Raw genomic sequence first — 17,793 nt, forward strand, 5'->3', positions numbered from 1 at the left:
ACTTCTATTAAAATCAGGGGGAAACGTAGCGGGAGAAGTACGACACCGAGCAGCCGAACATACGAGCCGAGACCGCAATACAAGCACTTTTACTGTAACATTTCTAACTAAAATAACGTTCATGTATCACAAAAAGTCCTTAACCTAACAGCTTTCAAGTTTATACTGACATTTATATGCGCAATCCTCTCCGACAGCTCCCGCTTCACTGTCCGCCGTTTTTCTGCCGGCCGGCCCGCAAGGCATCTTGGGAAATGCTACCCATTGAAGGATACACCGGACCCAACCTTCATTCAGGCGAAAAGAAGGCCGCATTGGTCGACCGCATTTGAAGGAGTCTTCGAATTGGGACAGGCCTAGTCGCGGCGCTGTGACGTAACCGGCCAACGAATCTGGCCGACGTAGGATGCAGACCCTGAATTGAGACACAGCCGTGGAGTCAATAGTTTAGCACTTTAGTTCATTTTTGTTAAAATTTGAATTTTGTGCCTAAAACTGTCAGTGTTGTGCCATTGTCAGGTAAAAACTCTGCACTGCATTTGAATTTAAATCTGCCATCGCTACTGGCTAAGAGGTATACCCTAGAACGTTAGCTGGTACCATATGATGTCACAGTGTCGTTGTGAGCCTGTGTGTGTGTGTGTGTGTGTGTGTGTATTTGTTAGCAGCTCCAGCCTCTTGGTCTGCTAGGCAACAGCATTTGTTGCATTTTTCAAACAGGAAGTGGGAGTGGAGTAAGACTCTGGTAGGGGGTGACTTGCTGTTTAATAACACATAAATGGTAATAACATTTCATTTCTGCAGCTACCAATGTCATGGTGGCATGTCTATTATGTACGGGTTGGCAATAATCTAGTTTAAATGATGTTCAAAGATAGAAGCGTTTGTGAATTATATAGTACAATGGCTTGCCTTACTTCCTGCACCTGTGTGTGGAGCAGACTTGTAGTAGTAATGTGATTTGTATCTGCAACGGTTCTGATCCATAGTGCTATAGGATGCAGAATAAACAGGATGGTGGGGACTTTTCATGCGCTTGTAGAGTTTAGTCTTTCACAATTTTACGATCATCATATATTTTTCTGTGCGCCACTTGATCGTGAGACTGTTACCCGTTAGCTTTAGCATTAGCCAATCTGCATGTAGCTGCACTTTTGATCCCAAACTTTGGACCGGTTCTGCCTTTGCTGGTTCCTTTATTTTTCTCCACTACATCCAGATTACCACATTGTGCGCCAGTAAAAAGCATTTTTCTTACACGTAACTTACTTTTGTTCAATAAAGTCTGGGGAAAAGGGTAATTCAAAGATGTTGCACCAGTGCTACGTTTAAAAATAGACAGACACGCACAGACAGTTTTTTTCGTCGTACTGTACAGCTCTGCTCTGATATGGAAGAGCCTGGGGAAAATCAGGACGTCATTTGCACCAACCATAGATATGTACCAACTAGCGAGAAAAGCAATTATTGATCTTCTTTTTCTGCAGCGGTTTTTGTGCTTTTCGGTGCACCGCTACTGATACAGCACCCCTGTAGTGGCGCAACGCTGCAACTGCAGTAAAAATAACATCCATATAGCTGGAGGCAGAGTGAAATCAGGCTGGCACAAAATCAGCTGGAGGCGGCCGCGACGCAAATTTGAACGCAGGACAAACCCTGGCAACTACAAGAGAAATTACTGTGTCCTCATTCGAGAGTGCCTTTCAAAATAAAAGTGCACTTCTAGGATGTGTTTCTGAACGTGCTGATGAACACTTTTTCTAAGTTTGTGTTAATTTTTGTCCAAGATAAAACTGCGATTTTAATGATTTTATCTATTTAAAAGCATACTTTTAATAAAAAGAATGAAAACGATTTAAACAATTTTCTTTATTTATTTTTTCGTGTCCTGTCCGGCTGTGAAGCAAACAGAATTGATGTCTGAATGCTGGTGACAAGCCTTACAGATTTACTCTCAGGTGGAGCATCAAAGCTTCTGCTTTTAATGTCACGCCTGATACTTAAAACTTTATTGTTATTGGTTTTTGAATGCTTTGTAATTACGACCAGACACGGAGACAGAGGTGAAAGAGAAAGAAAGAGAAGGGGGGGGGGGGGGGGTCTGCTTCTAGACCTGCAGAAAAGGGACACACAACAATACAACAGAAGCAAGCTATCACTACGTCAGCTTGATGAATAAATACAAAATCAACATTGTTTAACTGAACAATCACACGATAATAAACCACAGTGCATTTAGTGCCAACCACAGCCTTAAAACATGTGTTGAACGTGCCCAAGTCCATACTTATGAGAGCACCATGTCAGCACCTGTGTGATTACACTCGCTTGTATATGTAAGGTTTTTCTATAGGAGCGTCCAATAGAGAGTGTGAGGGACCACAGATTTGCCCCCCAAAGATGTGTAGGAGATGGAGGGAGCTCCAAGTCCCAGAAATCAAGGAGCTGCCCCAGAGCACAGGGACCCCAAGGAGACTGCAAACAGAAAAGTCCCTGCCCCCTCGAGAGGCGCAGAGGATCGCCCCGGGGGGCCACAACCAGCAGACAGCAGAGTCCCGGGAGATATCAGTGGCAAGCCCACAGGCCCGCCCGCAGCCTCCCACCCCCTAGCCGGCCGAGCCAGGGACCCAGCAACCCGGGACCCAGGGGCGACCACCCCCGCCGGGGACCCAGCAGAGCCCAGGGACCCAGGTCCCACCAGGCAGCCACCGGGATTGATCAGGCAGACGCCAAAAATCTTAAACCCCCTGACCCGGGAGCCACGAACACTCAGGCAGACCAAGGCACCGCAGTCCACACCAGGTGTGGCAGAGGGAGGGGAGACGAAGATGTAATACATTTTATTTCAAGCGCCTTTCAAAGCTCTCAAGGTCACTGTACAAGACAAAATATAAGGAACAGCAAGCAATACAAACAACAAGAAATAAGCGCTAAGAGTAATTCCCAAGGGTAGAGTCAGAGCAGTACAATGGATAATAGACTACAAAGAGTAGATGGCAGGAGGACAGTTACAGTGAGTAAGCCAGGCGGAACATGTGAGTATTGAGTTGAGACTTGAAGGTGGAGAAAGAGTTTATATTGCGGAGGTTAGGCGGTAGAGTGTTCCAGAGTTTTGGAGCTGAGTGGCTGAAAGCTCTGGCTCCCATAGTTCAGAGACGAGTGCGAGGAACAGACAGGGAAGGTGAAGATGATGATCGGAGAGAGCGAGTGGGAGTGACAATGTGGAGCAGATTAGAAAGATATGGGGGAGTGAGATTATGGATGGCTTTAAAGGCATGAAGAAGTATCTTGTAGTCAATTCTGTATTTGACAGGGAGCCAGTGAAGTTGTTGCTGGACAGGGGTGATGTGATCAAAAGTGGAGGTCTTGGTGATTATCCGGGCAGCTGAATTTTGGACTAACTGTGGCCTGTTGACTGATTTTAGAGGGAGACCGGAGAAGAGGACATTACAGTAATCGATGCGACTGGTGACCAGGGTGTGGACCAAAACAGCAGTGGAGTGCTGACTGAGGGAGGGGTGGAGCCGATTGATATTGCGAAGATGAAAATAAGCAGTTTTTATTGTGTTGTTAATATGAGGAATGAAGGATAAGATGTTGTCTAAGATGACACCCAAGCTCTTAGCTTTGGCGGTGGGGAGAAGTGTGGTGTTGTCAAAGTTGAGTGAGAATCTTTTGTCCATGTTGAGCAGGAGAAAGTTTTCTGCCATCCTGGATTTGATGTCTAAAATACAGTTAAAAAGTGCATCCATTGTCTGTGTGTCATCAGGAGACACGGAGATGTACAACTGTGTATCATCAGCATAACTGTGAAAGGTGACTCCATGCCTCCTGATGACACTGCCAAGAGGGAGCATAGAGGTTAAAAAGCACTGGGCCAAACATAGAACTTCTATGGGGTGCATTCTTCTGCTAGAGCCACATTAACCTATACGGAAAAAGAAGAATAAAAATAAATAGACCATTTCGTCAGGTGAAGTCGAGTGGCAGGCCCCTTAACAACTTGACACAAACTTTTTGTTAGTGATGGTTCTCAGTCATCCAGGTTAGGGTACTTTGACATTTACTTTTGCTGATATAGATTAGTAGAAACACTGGAATTCACACTTCAGTTGTTTATTAACAAGAAAACGTCTGATAAAAACAGGAGTTAATAAACAGAAAGAACAAATGTCAACCCACAATATTTACACCATTACATCAGGTGTGATCTTTCTGCTGGCTTAAGCTCCGCCTCCACAGCAACAGTCCAATGGCCAATCAAAGAATGTGTTTAATTTAAATAAAACTACTACAAAGACACTTAATGTGAAATTCACCTGCTGAATGGTTCTAGAAAACCCATACACAGACTACATCTGAAGTAATCAGATTACATCAGGTGTTTCTGAGATCCCTCTGAATGTAATCAGATTACATCTGTGAACACTGCTTCAGTAAGTGTCCATGATGAGAATGATTTTATGAACTTGTTTTATGAGTTGAACGCATCATCGCAGTGGGTGAGACTGCAGTCCTCGTCTTCTCAGGCCCTTAGGTGAAGCTGTCTCCATAGCGACGATGTCCATCTCCAATCAGCTGTGTCTTCTCGCTGGCATTGGTTGGTTGGTGGACAACTGGAGTCTCTATGTCTGTAAGCCAACGTGAGACAAAAGCATCATCAAAACCTCTCCAAACTGAAGTCTCCCCAGCCAAATCCACCACACAGCACATTATTTACATCCAGCCATCCATCATCTGTACCCGCTTATCCACGCAGGTTAGCGAGGGGCTGGTGCCTATCTCCAGCAGTCTTCGGGCAAACAGGCGGGGTACACCCTGGACAGGTTGCCAGTCCATCACAGGGCAACAGAGACACACAGGACAAACAACCTTGCACACACACTCACACCTAAGGAAAATTTAGAGGGGCCAGTCAACCTGACAGTCATGACTTTGGACTGTAGGAGGTGGCCCAAGAACCCGGAGAGAACCCACGCATGCACATTACTTACATCCAAACAGAATCCCTGGCTCTTGCTCCATCCATCCTAGCTAGAATCGTGGGTGTTATGATTGAGGACCAGCTGACCTTTAAAGGTTAGGGTTAGGGTTGTGCCACTTTCCAATGTTTAACAGAAGAAAGATGGCTGATATTCATCTCCTGTCTCGACAACTGTACAGCCCTCCTAACTAATCTTGTAGTGTGAAACCTCTGCAGATTGTCAGGAATGCAGCAGCACATCTGGTCTTCAATCAGCCTTGAAGAGCACGTTACCCTTTAGCCTTACCTACCCTTAGCCACCCACATATATTTTAAGTCATTGATGTTAGCCCACAAAGTCCCGAATGGAAAGACTCACATCTGCTTGAAACCTCTTGCAAAGGCTGACATCATGACTAGATTACTCAGCTTATTTAAGAACGTCTGCACCTGGGGGAAATCCGGCAAACAGAACATGGGAATCTCTGTCTAGCTTCACTAGCCCTTGCACACGACACCACCATGGTGGGACAAATCTCAGAGGAGGACGAGTCAGACTACAGGGATGCGGTCAAAACACTGTCAAAATGGTCTTCAGCCAACAATATTTGATTGAACACCTGAAAAACCAATGAAACCATCTTGGACTTCAGGAAAGACAGAGCAGCCCCTCCTCCTCTTTACATAAACAAGGACTGCATGGAGAGAATTCCCTCTATCTGGTTCCTGGGCGTGGAGATCTCTGTCTCTGAACAGCCAACACCGCCGTGGTTGTGAAGAAAGCCCAACAGCGACTCCACTTCCCGAGGCTTCTCAGGGACACCTGGATAGGAGGTTGCTGGAAACTTTCTACAAAGTAACCGTAGAAAACATCCTGTCATACTGCATTATGGCATGGTACGCAGGGAGGTCAGCAGCAGACAACAAAGTAGGAGTTATCAACATGACCTAGAAGATTGTGGGATGTCCATTGCAGAGATATCGCTGGCTCTCACTACCTCCGCAGAGCCCAATGCATCACAGCGGACTGCTCTCATCCCAGAAACCACCTGTTGGAGCTGATAGCCTCCAGACAGTGCTACAGGTCACGCAGAGCTCGGACAAGTTGACTAAGTGACAGCTTCTTCCCAGTGGCAATAAACACATCAAATAACAGTAAATGGCATGATAAAAAACTACCGTGCAACAAGTCTTCTTCCATTCTCTACTTACATGCTGAACCCCAGAAATAAAGAAACCACTCACATATTGTATTTGTATAGCACCTTCTTAGGGTTCTACAGCCCCCCAAGGCGCTTCACAACACAATCAGTCATTCACGTGCTGGTGGTGATGAGCTACAATGTAGCCGCAGCTGCCTTGGGGAACACTGACAGAGGCTGCTGAACACCGGCTTCACCGGTCCCTCCGACCACCACCAGCAGGCAAGGTGGGTTAAGTGTCTTGCCCAAGGACACAAGGAGCCGGAGTTGAACCTGCAACCTTCTGATTACTGGACAACCTGCTCTACCGCCTATATTTTCATCACTGCTGATTTTGCACTGCCCATTGCATTCTGTATGCACTATGGCTGAATATATGTTTATCTATATTGATCATTATTTTACTCATTAGTAAATTGGTAAATGCTTAAATCACCAAATATGGTTTCTACTTTCAGTCACGCTCATTAGGACTAACCCTAACCCCCCTCAGACGATTGTGTTTACTGTTACTACTTTTCTACATAGTGATGCTGTGTGTTCTTTTAAATGGTACATATGTTTTATGTTGTGCATTACAGGGTTTCCCTTCTTATCTAGAGCAAGGAGGAGCCGCTCAAATCTCGTTGAAAAACAATGACAATAAAGGCGATACTGATTCTGAAGACCCAGCTCCTACCATAGCACCTAATAAGTAAGTAAAATGTATTTATACAGCCCTCATCAAAGAAAATGAATCACTAAGTGCTTCACATAGATCAAAATCAAAACAAAACTAATCATAAGGTCATAAAATCCTAATGATCTTAACGGCACAAAAATTAATTAAAATCAGAAAAACAAAGATGCAATTATTAAATGATCATAAATATTACTAAACTAATAAAAGATGATTATAAAGTTGAGTTAAAAATAAGAAAATAAAAGATTTAGGTAAAAGCAGTTTTCAATAAAAGGGTCTTTAGCTGTTTTTAAAGGTGTCCAGACCAGGGGCGGATGAAGAACTGAAGAACATCCGGGGCTTAACACACGCACACGCGCGCGCGAACACACACACGCACACACGCACGCACGCACGCGCGCACGCACGCACACACACACGTGACACGCACTAGTCAACATCATATATGTCTTGTACCACATAATTTTTAATCTGAAGCTACATATTAAGCATTTTCAGGGCAGAGTATTGTTCCTGTTAGTGTTTAGTGTGAGATGATAGTAAATATTCCCTTTCTTTCTCCAACAACGTTACCTGATAAGCTAACTTTAGGCAAACCAGCAGCACAACAAATATTTTCAAATAAGACTCACAAACCTGAGTCAGCACCAGTCTCATCAAAGCTGGGGTTCTGTCGTGGTACTTTTTGTCTAAAAAATGTTCTTATGTCCATCTTCACTCATGCGTTTCAGGCAGAGACTGTAGAAGAAGCTGGCTGCTGAAGGGCTTCTTCTTCAGTGGTGGAGGCTCAGGCAGGCTGTATACAAACTACTGCAAGCTGCGCCCTCTCTGTTGGACTTTGGTACTGCATGTTACTTCTGCGATTTAGATCCGGGGCTTATCATGAAAGATCCGGGGCTTCAGCCCAAGTAGCCGGGCCTAACGCCGCCCCTGGTCCAGAGTGTCAATTAAGGAAGAATTAAGGAAGATCATTCCAAAGTCGGGGTGCAACAGTCTGGAAGGAGCGATCACCTCCACTTTTATATCTGGTCGTTGGAAGGTTCTGGTGGGTGGACCTGAGGGCTCAGGTTGGAGCATAAGGTTTAATAGTTCAGTAATATAGGGAGGAGCTTGACCATGTGGAGCCCTGAAAGTTCTAGTCAGGATTCTAAAATTAACTCTAAAGTTAGGGTAACCAGTGCAGAGACATCAGAATAGGAGTGATGTGTGCTCTTCTGTTTGCTCCAGTTAGGAGCCTCTCTACAGAGCTCTTGACCAACTGACGGTGGTCAAGGGCTTTCTTGTTAAAACATGTGAAGAGTGTGTTACAGTAATCTGGACGGGAGGAGATAAAGGCATGGAGAACCATTTCAGTTCATGTTTTGGCACCAACCATCGCAGTTTGAAGATATTTCTTAAACAGCAAATTGCAGGTTAATTTTTTTTTCTAATTCATATAAAATTCTGTCCAAAAACAGTATTAGAAAAGCTTATTGTGGATATTTGGTTATAAAACACATAACAGCAGAGTTTTCTAGTAAAAAGTGTCCTTTCTCTTGTTTCTAAAGCTGAACCTCTGACGTAACCAAAGGGAGTTAAAAGCTAGGCTGCCTCAGCTCAGTGTGGAGAGTGGCTAGTTTTAGGGAAGAGAGGTCATGTTATCCAGTCAGTGTGTGTGTTTACTAGTGTTGGATTGTGGTCATGCTGATAAACTACAGTTAGTGAAGGCTGTACCAACTCCAGCCTGTCTGGACATCGAGTCCACGGGTTTCCAGATAAGAGAAACAACACCTCTAGCTCCGTGCCTGAGGGCGTTTTTGACTCTGAGCTGATTTTTATCCCACACAAAAAAACATTCCTAAAATAGGTTTTATCATCTAAAGAACATCGCCAAAGTCTGCCCCATCCTCTCTCGGGACAATACAGAGACGCTGATGCTTGCTTTTAGTAGAGTAGACTAATGCCCTGCTTTCTGGTCTTCCCAAAAAAGAACATTTCAGGTTTACAACTTTAACAAAACTCAGCAGCGCGTGTCCTGATGAAGACCAGGACGCGTGAGCACGTTACACCAATTTTAGAATCGCTGCATTGGCTCCCTCTATGTTTCAGGATCAATTTTAAGCTTCTTTTATTGGTTTTTATTTGTCGTAATGGTCTTGGGCCTTCTTATCTTTCGGAACTGCTTTGACCTTACAAACCCTCGCGGCCTCTGCACTGCTCTGGCAGCCGTCTCCTTGTGATTCCAAAAGTAGGGACACACACCCATGACGAGGCGTCCTTCCAGTATTATGGCCCACATCTCTGGAACAGGCTGCCAGAGGACCTCAGGGTCGTAGAGAATGTTCATGTTTTTAAGAGCAGGCTCAAGACTCACCTTTGTAGCTTAGCTTTTAACTGATATCTGTTTTTAGCTGCATTTCCTGTTTTATTAATGAACTTATTTATTTATTATTTTCCTTTTAGTGGTATTAGACGTTTATGTTTTAGTGTTTTACTATCTCTTTAATCAGATTTTATTAGTTATTTTTCTATCTATATTAGCTATAATTATTTATGTTAATATTATTTATGTATTTTCATTCAACTTATTTTAATCATACCAGTGTTTCCTGTGGGGCCCTCTGCCTCGGGGGTGGTGGTCGACTGTGGCAGCCTGAGCGCTCCTGGGGTGTGCTTAGGCGGTGGTGGGGGTTTCTGCCCTCCCTCCCTTGGCGCCCTGGGTTGGTGCCTTGGCTGCTGCCGTCGATCAACTACTGCCGAGGCAGATGGCTCACCTGATGGTGTTTCATTCATTACCTAACCCATCTGAACTCAGCTTAGTGTTTACTTATGCTGTTTTTTAGGTTTGTGTGTGTGTGTGTGTGTGTGTGTGTGTGTGTGTGTGTGTGTGTGTGTGTGTGTGTGTGTGTGTGTGTGTGTGTGTGTGTGTGTGTGTGTGTGTGTGTGTGTGTAACCGGTTCGCCCTGCTTGTTGGTATCACAAACTGCGCTGATCCTGCTGCTGTTTTGTAGCCCAGTTCCGTTCTAAATGGGTAAGTAGATAACTATTGTTGATGGTAGCTGTTGTATATTAACTTTTGAATGAAACATATGTGTTTGTATTCACCTTTATTAAATCCATCTTTTGCTGCAAACACTGCATTTCAAACGATGGAAACGCTGTGTTTCTCTGCAGGAGTGTGTGTTCATTTTCATCTCTCTAGTCTGTTTAGATACAAAAACATAATCACATTTATCAATTGGAGTGTTTTATCTGGAAATTTTTCTTTGATTTAGTTAAAATCATCGGCCTGCCTCTTCTGCTTTGGTTTGACTTCCTGCCAGAATTGACGCGGCTCATGAAAAAAACGAGCTCACGCTGAAACGATCGCTGCACGGCGCTAGCCTTCGTGGCGCTTCGCAGCTGATGTGACTGAGAGCATAGGTTAACAAGGGTGCCGATTAGAATCGCTCGTCATTCCACGGCGCTTTGTCTCGCTTCCGCGTCTGGTGTGTTCAGGGCGTAAAGCTGAGTGTCAAGCAGGGAGGCGTTGGGTTCCATTTTTAGTCTTTGGTTTGACCCAACCAGGATTTGAACTCTGATCTCCCAGTCCCAGGGTACCACTAGGCCACTAAGCTGGTATAAGGAACAAGCTCCTCCTCCCATTAAGTCTTTGAAATGAGACTGTACCACAGCAGAACAGTCCAGAGCCCTGAATCAAACGTGGCTCTAAAGGTAGCAGACAATTCCCCCCCCCCCTCCCCCCCCAGCAGCCCTGTCAGTACAGACCAGCAGTCAGTCCAGCTGCTTTTACTGATTTGTGGCAATTTGTAATCAGATTACACACAGAAGCAACTTTCTCACCATTGTCGGGGTTGTTGCGTATCTCTTCCTCAAGGTCGTCGGGGGATACATATTCTGGCTCCGCCCCCTCACCTGTGGCAGCTGGTTTGAGTTTCCCGCAGCAGCAGTTACAGCAGCAGCAGAGGCAGCAGCCACAGTAGCATCCAGTCAGAACTCCACAGAGCAGGAACAGACCCTGGAGCATAAACATGATATCACATCACCTCATTCCTGCCTCCACACATGGACTGGTGTAACCTCCAACCCCACCTTGGCCCACCAGGTGGACAGCATGAAGTAGGTGTTGACGTTGTCTTCTCCAAACTGCTGGGCCACATAGAGTCCCAGAGAACCGTATGAGTCATAGATGTTTCTCTTGGTAAGGTCGGACAGGACTGCGTGAGCGCTGTTCAGCTCCTTGAATTTCTCCGCTGCCTCTGGGTTGTCTGGGTTCTTATCTGGGTGGTGCCGCAGCGCCAGCTTCCTGACACCAGAAACAGGTTCACCACAAACGGATGATTTAGATTAAGTAGAATTTGATCTTGTTTGATTGGATTGCCTGATATGTTGTTATAATGATAATGAGCCACACTTGTACTGCACTTTTCTGAGTCAGAGCACTCTGAAGCACTTTACCCTACAGTGAACCAATCATCCATTCACACGCTGGTGGTGATGAACTTTGCTGTAGCCACAGCTGCCCTGGGACACATTGATAGGCATCCCTGGTCTCTCCGACCACCACCAGCAGGTAAGGAGGGTAAAGGTTCTTACCCAACCACACAACAATTGACATGCCTGGGGCAGACTGGGTTCAAACCTGCAACCCACCAATTACAGGGCGAACTCCTAGCCCCTGAGCCACCGAATTTACATTGATGTCACATTAATGGGCTCTAAACAAACAACAGAGGGGTCACTGTGTGTCGCTAACTGTGCCCCTGCTGTAGGTGAGTGGGCGGGGCTGAAGCTCACCTGTAGGACTTTTTGATGTCATCATGGCTGCAGCCTTTCTCCAGGCCAAGTACCTGATACAACGACTCTCCAGAGGTGGACAGAGTTCGCTGCTTCCCATCAGACATCTTGACACCATCAACTGTCACAGCAGACAAACATGTAGGTAAGTATGATGTCTGTCTGAGTCTCTAAATAGTTTCTTTTATTTCATCTGCACTTCTACTCTAAAGATTTAGGTGAAAAAACATTTCAGATCACACACACACACACAAACACATATATATACACATATATATATATATATATATATATATATATATATATATATATATATATATATATATATATATCTTCGTCTTCGTCTTCCTCCGCTTATCCGGGTCCGGGTCGCGGGGGCAGCATCCCAATTAGGGAGCTCCAGGCCGTCCTCTCCCCGGCCTTGTCCACCAGCTCCTCCGGCAGGACCCCAAGGCGTTCCCGGACCAGATTGGAGATGTAACCTCTCCAACGTGTCCTGGGTCGACCCGGGGGCCTTCTGCCGGCAGGACATGCCCGAAACACCTCCCCGGGGAGGCGTCCAGGAGGCATCCTGACCAGATGCCCAAACCACCTCAACTGACTCCTTTCGATCCGGAGGAGCAGCGGTTCTACTCCGAGTCCCTCCCGAATGTCCGAGCTCCTCACCCTATCTCTAAGGCTGAGCCCGGCCACCCTACGGAGGAAACTCATTTCGGCCGCTTGTATCCGCGATCTCGTTCTTTCGGTCATTACCCAAAGCTCATGACCATAGGTGAGGATTGGGACGTAGATCGACCGGTAAATCGAGAGCCTGGCTTTCTGGCTCAGCTCCCTCTTCCCCACGACAGATCGGCTCAGCGTCCGCATCACTGCAGACGCCGAACCAATCCGCCTGTCGATCTCCCGATCCCTCCTACCCTCACTCGTGAACAAGACCCCGAGATACTTAAACTCCTCCACTTGAGGTAGGACCTCTCCCCCGACCCGGAGGTGGCAAGCCACCCTTTTCCGGTCGAGAACCATGGTCTCAGATTTGGAGGTGCTGATCCTCATCCCAGCCGCTTCACATTCGGCCGCGAACCTACCCAGCAAGAGCTGAAGGTCAGAGCTGGATGAAGCTAGGAGGACCACATCATCCGCAAAAAGCAGAGACGAGATTCTCCTGCCACCAAACTCGACACACTCCACACCACGGCTGCGTCTAGAAATTCTGTCCATAAAAGTGATGAACAGAACCGGTGACAAAGGGCAGCCCTGGCGGAGTCCAACCCTCACTGGGAACAGGTCCGACTTACTACCGGCTATGCGGACCAAACTCACGCTCCTCTGGTAAAGGGACTGAATGGCCCTTAACAGAAAGCCACCCACCCCATACTCCTGGAGCGTCCCCCACAGGGTGCCCCTGGGGACACGGTCATAAGCCTTCTCCAAATCCACAAAGCACATGTGGACTGGTTGGGCAAACTCCCATGCCCCCTCCATCACCCTTGCAAGGGTATAGAGCTGGTCCACAGTTCCACGGCCAGGACGAAAACCACATTGCTCCTCCTCTATCTGAGATTCAACTATCGATCGGACCCTCCTCTCCAGTACCTTGGCGTAGACCTTTCCAGGGAGGCTGAGGAGTGTGATCCCCCTATAGTTGGAACACACCCTCAGGTCACCCTTCTTAAAGATGGGGACCACCACCCCGGTCTGCCACTCCCTAGGAACTGCCCCCGATGACCACGCAATGTTGTAGAGACGTGTCAACCATGACAGCCCTACAACATCCATAGCCTTGAGATACCCAGGACGAACCTCATCCGCCCCCGGGGCTCTGCCGCTGTGTAGTTGTTTGACTACCTCAGCAACTTCTGCCCCCGAGATCGGACAGTCCATCCCCAGGCCTCCCAGCTCTGGTTCCTCCTCGGAATGCGCATTGGTGGGATTGAGGAGCTCCTCAAAGTATTCCTTCCACCGTCCGACTATAGCCTCAGTTGACGTCAGCAGCTCCCCATCCCCACTGTAAACAGTGTGAGCGAGTTGCTGCCTTCCTCTCCTGAGGCGCCGGACAGTTTGCCAGAACCTCTTTGGAGCTGATCGATGGTCTTTCTCCATGGCCTCACCAAACTCCTCCCACGCCCGAGATTTTGCCTCGGCAACTGCCACTGCTGCACCCCGCTTGGCTATCCGGTACCTGTCTGCTGCCTCCAGAGACCCACAGACCAGCCACGCCCTGTAGGCCTCCTTCTTCAGCCTGACGGCTCCCCGAACCTCTGGTGTCCACCAGCGGGTACGGGGGTTGCCACCACGACTGGCACCGGCCACCTTACGACCACAGCTAGCAACAGCCGCCTCGACAATCGCAGAGTGGAACAAGGCCCACTCGGACTCAATGTCCCCCACTGCTCTCGGGACGTGGTCAAAGCTCTGCCGGAGGTGGGAGTTGAAGACCGTCTTGACAGGTTCTTCTGCCAGGCGTTCCCAGCAGACCCTCACTATGCGTTTGGGTCTGCCAGGTCTACGCGGCATGTTCCCTTGCCATCTGATCCAACTCACCACCAGGTGGTGATCAGTTGACAGCTCCGCCCCTCTCTTCACTCGGGTGTCCAAAACATACGGCCGCAAGTCAGATGATACGACTACAAAATCTATCATCGACCTGTGACCTAGGCTGCCCTGGTACCAAGTGTACCGGAGGGCATCCTTATGTTCGAACATGGTGTTCGTTATGGCCAAACTGCGGCTTGCACAGAAGTCCAATAACAAAACACCGCTCGAGTTCAGATTAGGTGCGCCGTTCCTCCCAATCACACCCCTCCAGGTCAAGCTGTCATTGCCCTCGTGAGCATTGAAGTCCCCCAGCAGGACAATGGAGTCCCCTGATGGAGCACTATCTAGCACTCGTCCCAGGGACTCCCAAAAGGGTGAGTACTCTGAACTGATATTTGGCCCATAAGCACAAACAACAGTCAGGACCCATTCCCCGACCCGAAGGCGCAAGGAAGCTACCCTCTTGTCCCCCGGGGTAAACCCCAACACACAGGCAGAGAGTCTCGGGGCTAACAAAAAGCCAACCCCAGCCCTCCCCCTCTCACCCGGAGCAACTCCAGCAAAGTAGAGTGTCCAACCCCTCTCCAGGTCTCGGGTTCCAGAGCCAATGCAATGTGTCGAGGTGAGTCCGACTATATCTAGCCGGTACCGCTCAACCTCTGCCACAAGCTCCGGCTCCTTCCCCGCCAGCGAGGTGACGTTCCATGTCCCAAAAACTAGTTTTCTTGTCCGGGGATTGGACCGCCAAGGCTCCCGCCTTGGTCTGCCACCCGATTCGCATTGCACCGGACCCTTCATGTTCCTCCTGCGGGTGGTGGGTCCACAGTTGGACGAGCCCATGTATCCGGTTCGGGCTGGGCCCGGCCGGGCCCCATGGGCGAAAGCCCGGCCACCAGGCGCTCGCTCACGGGCCCCAACCCCAGGCCTGGCTCCAGGGTGGGACCCCGGTAACCCTCCGGGCCGGGTACTCCGACTCTTCGTTTTAACCGCCATGAAAGATCCTTCGAACCGTTCTTTGTCTCACCCTTCACCTAAGACCAATTTGTCATGGGAGACCCTACCAGGAACAGACAACATAGCTCCTAGGATCATTAGGGCACTCAAACTCCTCCACCACGATAAGGTGACGGTTCAAGGTTGATATATATATATATATATATATATATATATATATATGTATGTATGTATGTATAGATGTACTTTTCCAAATTTGAGATTTTTAAAACTATTTTGGTGCCTTATTATTGAGATACACCACCTAGTGGTGGGGCAGGCTATTTCACTGCTTTTGACAGAATAATGTGGGGAAAAAGAGAGAATCATTGTCCTTATTTTGTTTCTGATATGAAGCTTGATTCATTTATTCACCACAGCCATGTTACAGAATGATGCTGTTGAGCAGGGGTGGGCGGTATAAACAGTATACGGTAGAAATGATATTAATTTGGCCAACGGTAGAGATTTTGACTATATCGGCCTATCGCTCTAGCACATGTTGATGACGTCATCAAGCTGCGTCTGTTGAGGCTGAAAGCATGGAGCCTGTAGTGGAGGAGGAGGAGGTTCTTGTAAAGACCGGTGCAACATCGGTCATTTGGACTTGGTTTGGCTTTAAGGAGTCGGATGTGGAGCAGAACTATATAATCTGCAAAGTATGCTGGAAGAAAGTATTAGCGAATAGAGGGCATACGTCTCATTTGTTTTACCACCTCAAAACGAAGCATGTTGTGGAATACGAACAAAGCCAAAAACTGCGTCCTCAACAAATGCCCAGTCAGTCGAGCGGTAAGAAAAAAGGTGGTCTTACACACCAGCAGACGGATATTTTACAAGCATTTGCTAAAGGCACTCAGTATGAGAGAAATAATCAACGGTGGATTGATATTACAAATGCCATTACCACGTACCTGTGTAAGGACACGGTGTCGTTTCTTACAGTGGAGAAAAGCGGCTTTCGGGACATGATTAAGACACTCGATCCACGTTACGAGGTACCGCGCCGCAAACACTTCAGCCAAACAGAGATGCCAAAACTGTACGAGAAAGTCTGCGAGCAAGTAAAGCAAGAAAATTAATAAATTTTCTTAAAATGGCATTTTATACTGTTTGAAGTGTGTTTATTCTGCTGCTGCATCTGGTATGTGAGTATGTTTAGAAACAGTCGTTTTTGACATACATACAAAAGAAAGTCATATATCGCAATATATACCGTTACCGCACATTTTTCTAATTATATTGCAATATAGATTTTAGGCTATATCGCCCACCCCTACTGTTGAGCATGCTCAGTGAGGCCTCTGACCATCAGGAGTCATTGCAGTGTGCAGGACACTCAAACAGTAAATGAGTCGATAGAAATCTAGTCACCTTCAAAGAGCAGATGTTACTTCATCATTTATTTCAAGACATAATTTACTGTTGAATTTTATAAAATTTGTATTGATTTGATAAACAAGAAGATACGGCCCCTCTTTACCTGCTGGTGGTTCCTGGTGTTCTCAGGTGTTTTGTTCTTGGAACAAATCACTAAGGGGACATTTGACTGCAGAAACAAAAAAATAAAATGACCAACCAACACCTAAAGATCTGATCCAGGTGTGCCTCATAAAACCCAACAACAAAAGCTTCACAGGAACTAAAACAGACCTTCTGCAAAACCAGAACCACTCAGCAGTGATGTTCTGCCCCACAAAAGAAAATACAAACACCTGAGTAGGTGTGTGACATTCAACAAAAATGATGGTTCTTGGACTCCTGGGTCACAGGTGACAGGTGGATAAGTACCTGCACTCCTGGAAAAAGAAGAGAAGTTTGAAGAGCAGTTACCTGCCAGCTGAAGCTCTGCAGCGCCTCGGACAGTCTACCTGTTCAGGTGTTTGTCCTGCAGGAGGATCTCTGACAGACTTCATCAAACATTCATCAGCAGCTCAGGTAACTGCGATCCACCACACCTGCTCAGGTATCATTGGGAGAGAGAGGTTGCCCTAGCAACCAGGTGAGTCAGGAGAGACTTTTGTTCTTTTTTATTCATTCAAATTGAGGATGAATCTAAAACCTGAGTTCCGATCTGGGCTGTCCCCATCAGGTCCTCCAACCCTAACCCTGATCCGTCATTCCAGCAGAACAGCACAGACTTGCTGCATCATTCCAGGAAAGCAACACAGTTGATTGGTGGAGTCTACAGCTGACTGACTGTGAGACAGTTCTGAGATCAGCCTAAAACACTCACCGGTGTTCCACATGTTCTAGGAGTTAGAACCCACCTGCCTGTGGGACAAACTACATCCTGGTCTGTGGTTATGGGGCAAAAGTGGCTCAGGGGTTTGCCCTGTAATCAGTGGGTTGCAGGTTCCATACCAGCCCAGTTAGTCATTTTGCCCTTCGGCAAGACACTTCACACTACTTTCCTGCTGGAGGTGGTCGGAGCGAACAGCCTCGCCTCCATCCGTGTGCCCCAGGGCAGTTGTGGCTACATCGTGTGTGAACGGATGAATGATTCACTGCAGTGAGATAAGCTTCTGATCCTAAATCAGCCAGTCTGATGATCATCCCCAAACCTGTTGGTCGTCATGGCTACACCGTGATCCTAGGATTCTAACTCTCTACTGGCCTAAATTAGACAAACACAAAGAAGT

The 17,793-nt window shown here is 47.2% G+C and overlaps 1 protein-coding gene across 2 annotated transcripts; it reads right to left on the bottom strand.

Annotated features, from left to right (window-relative positions):
- Window positions 1-4,046: 4,046 nt before the first annotated feature.
- LOC107383401 (dnaJ homolog subfamily C member 5B) lies at window positions 4,047-17,710 on the bottom strand. Of its 2 annotated transcripts, none has more exons than XM_054744119.2 (5): window positions 16,635-17,710; window positions 11,624-11,744; window positions 10,919-11,132; window positions 10,670-10,844; window positions 4,047-4,631 (listed from the first exon to the last, which is right to left on the bottom strand). In XM_054744119.2, the coding sequence occupies exons 2-5, from the start codon at window positions 11,728-11,730 to the stop codon at window positions 4,534-4,536; spliced, it is 594 nt and encodes a 197-aa protein (XP_054600094.1). In that variant the 5' UTR covers window positions 11,731-11,744; window positions 16,635-17,710; the 3' UTR covers window positions 4,047-4,533. The 2 variants fall into 2 exon arrangements, with proteins under 2 accessions (XP_054600094.1, XP_070397596.1); XM_070541495.1 differs by lacking the exon at window positions 16,635-17,710 and adding an exon at window positions 16,066-16,192.
- Between the last annotated feature and the right edge of the window lie 83 nt (window positions 17,711-17,793).

Source organism: Nothobranchius furzeri, chromosome 11 (genome assembly GCF_043380555.1).
Source record: "Nothobranchius furzeri strain GRZ-AD chromosome 11, NfurGRZ-RIMD1, whole genome shotgun sequence".
Classification (NCBI taxonomy): domain Eukaryota; kingdom Metazoa; phylum Chordata; class Actinopteri; order Cyprinodontiformes; family Nothobranchiidae; genus Nothobranchius; species Nothobranchius furzeri.

Excerpts from the sequence above, each read along its gene's own strand:
- LOC107383401 (XM_054744119.2), bottom strand. The coding sequence starts at position 11,730 with ATGTCTGATGGGAAGCAGCGAACTCTGTCCACCTCTGGAGAGTCGTTG. Across the intron at positions 10,845-10,918 it reads TGTCCACCTGGTGGGCCAAG|GGTCTGTTCCTGCTCTGTGG; the intron begins GTGGGGTTGGAG and ends TTTATGCTCCAG. Across the intron at positions 4,632-10,669 it reads ACGCAACAACCCCGACAATG|ACATAGAGACTCCAGTTGTC; the intron begins GTGAGAAAGTTG and ends GTTGGCTTACAG.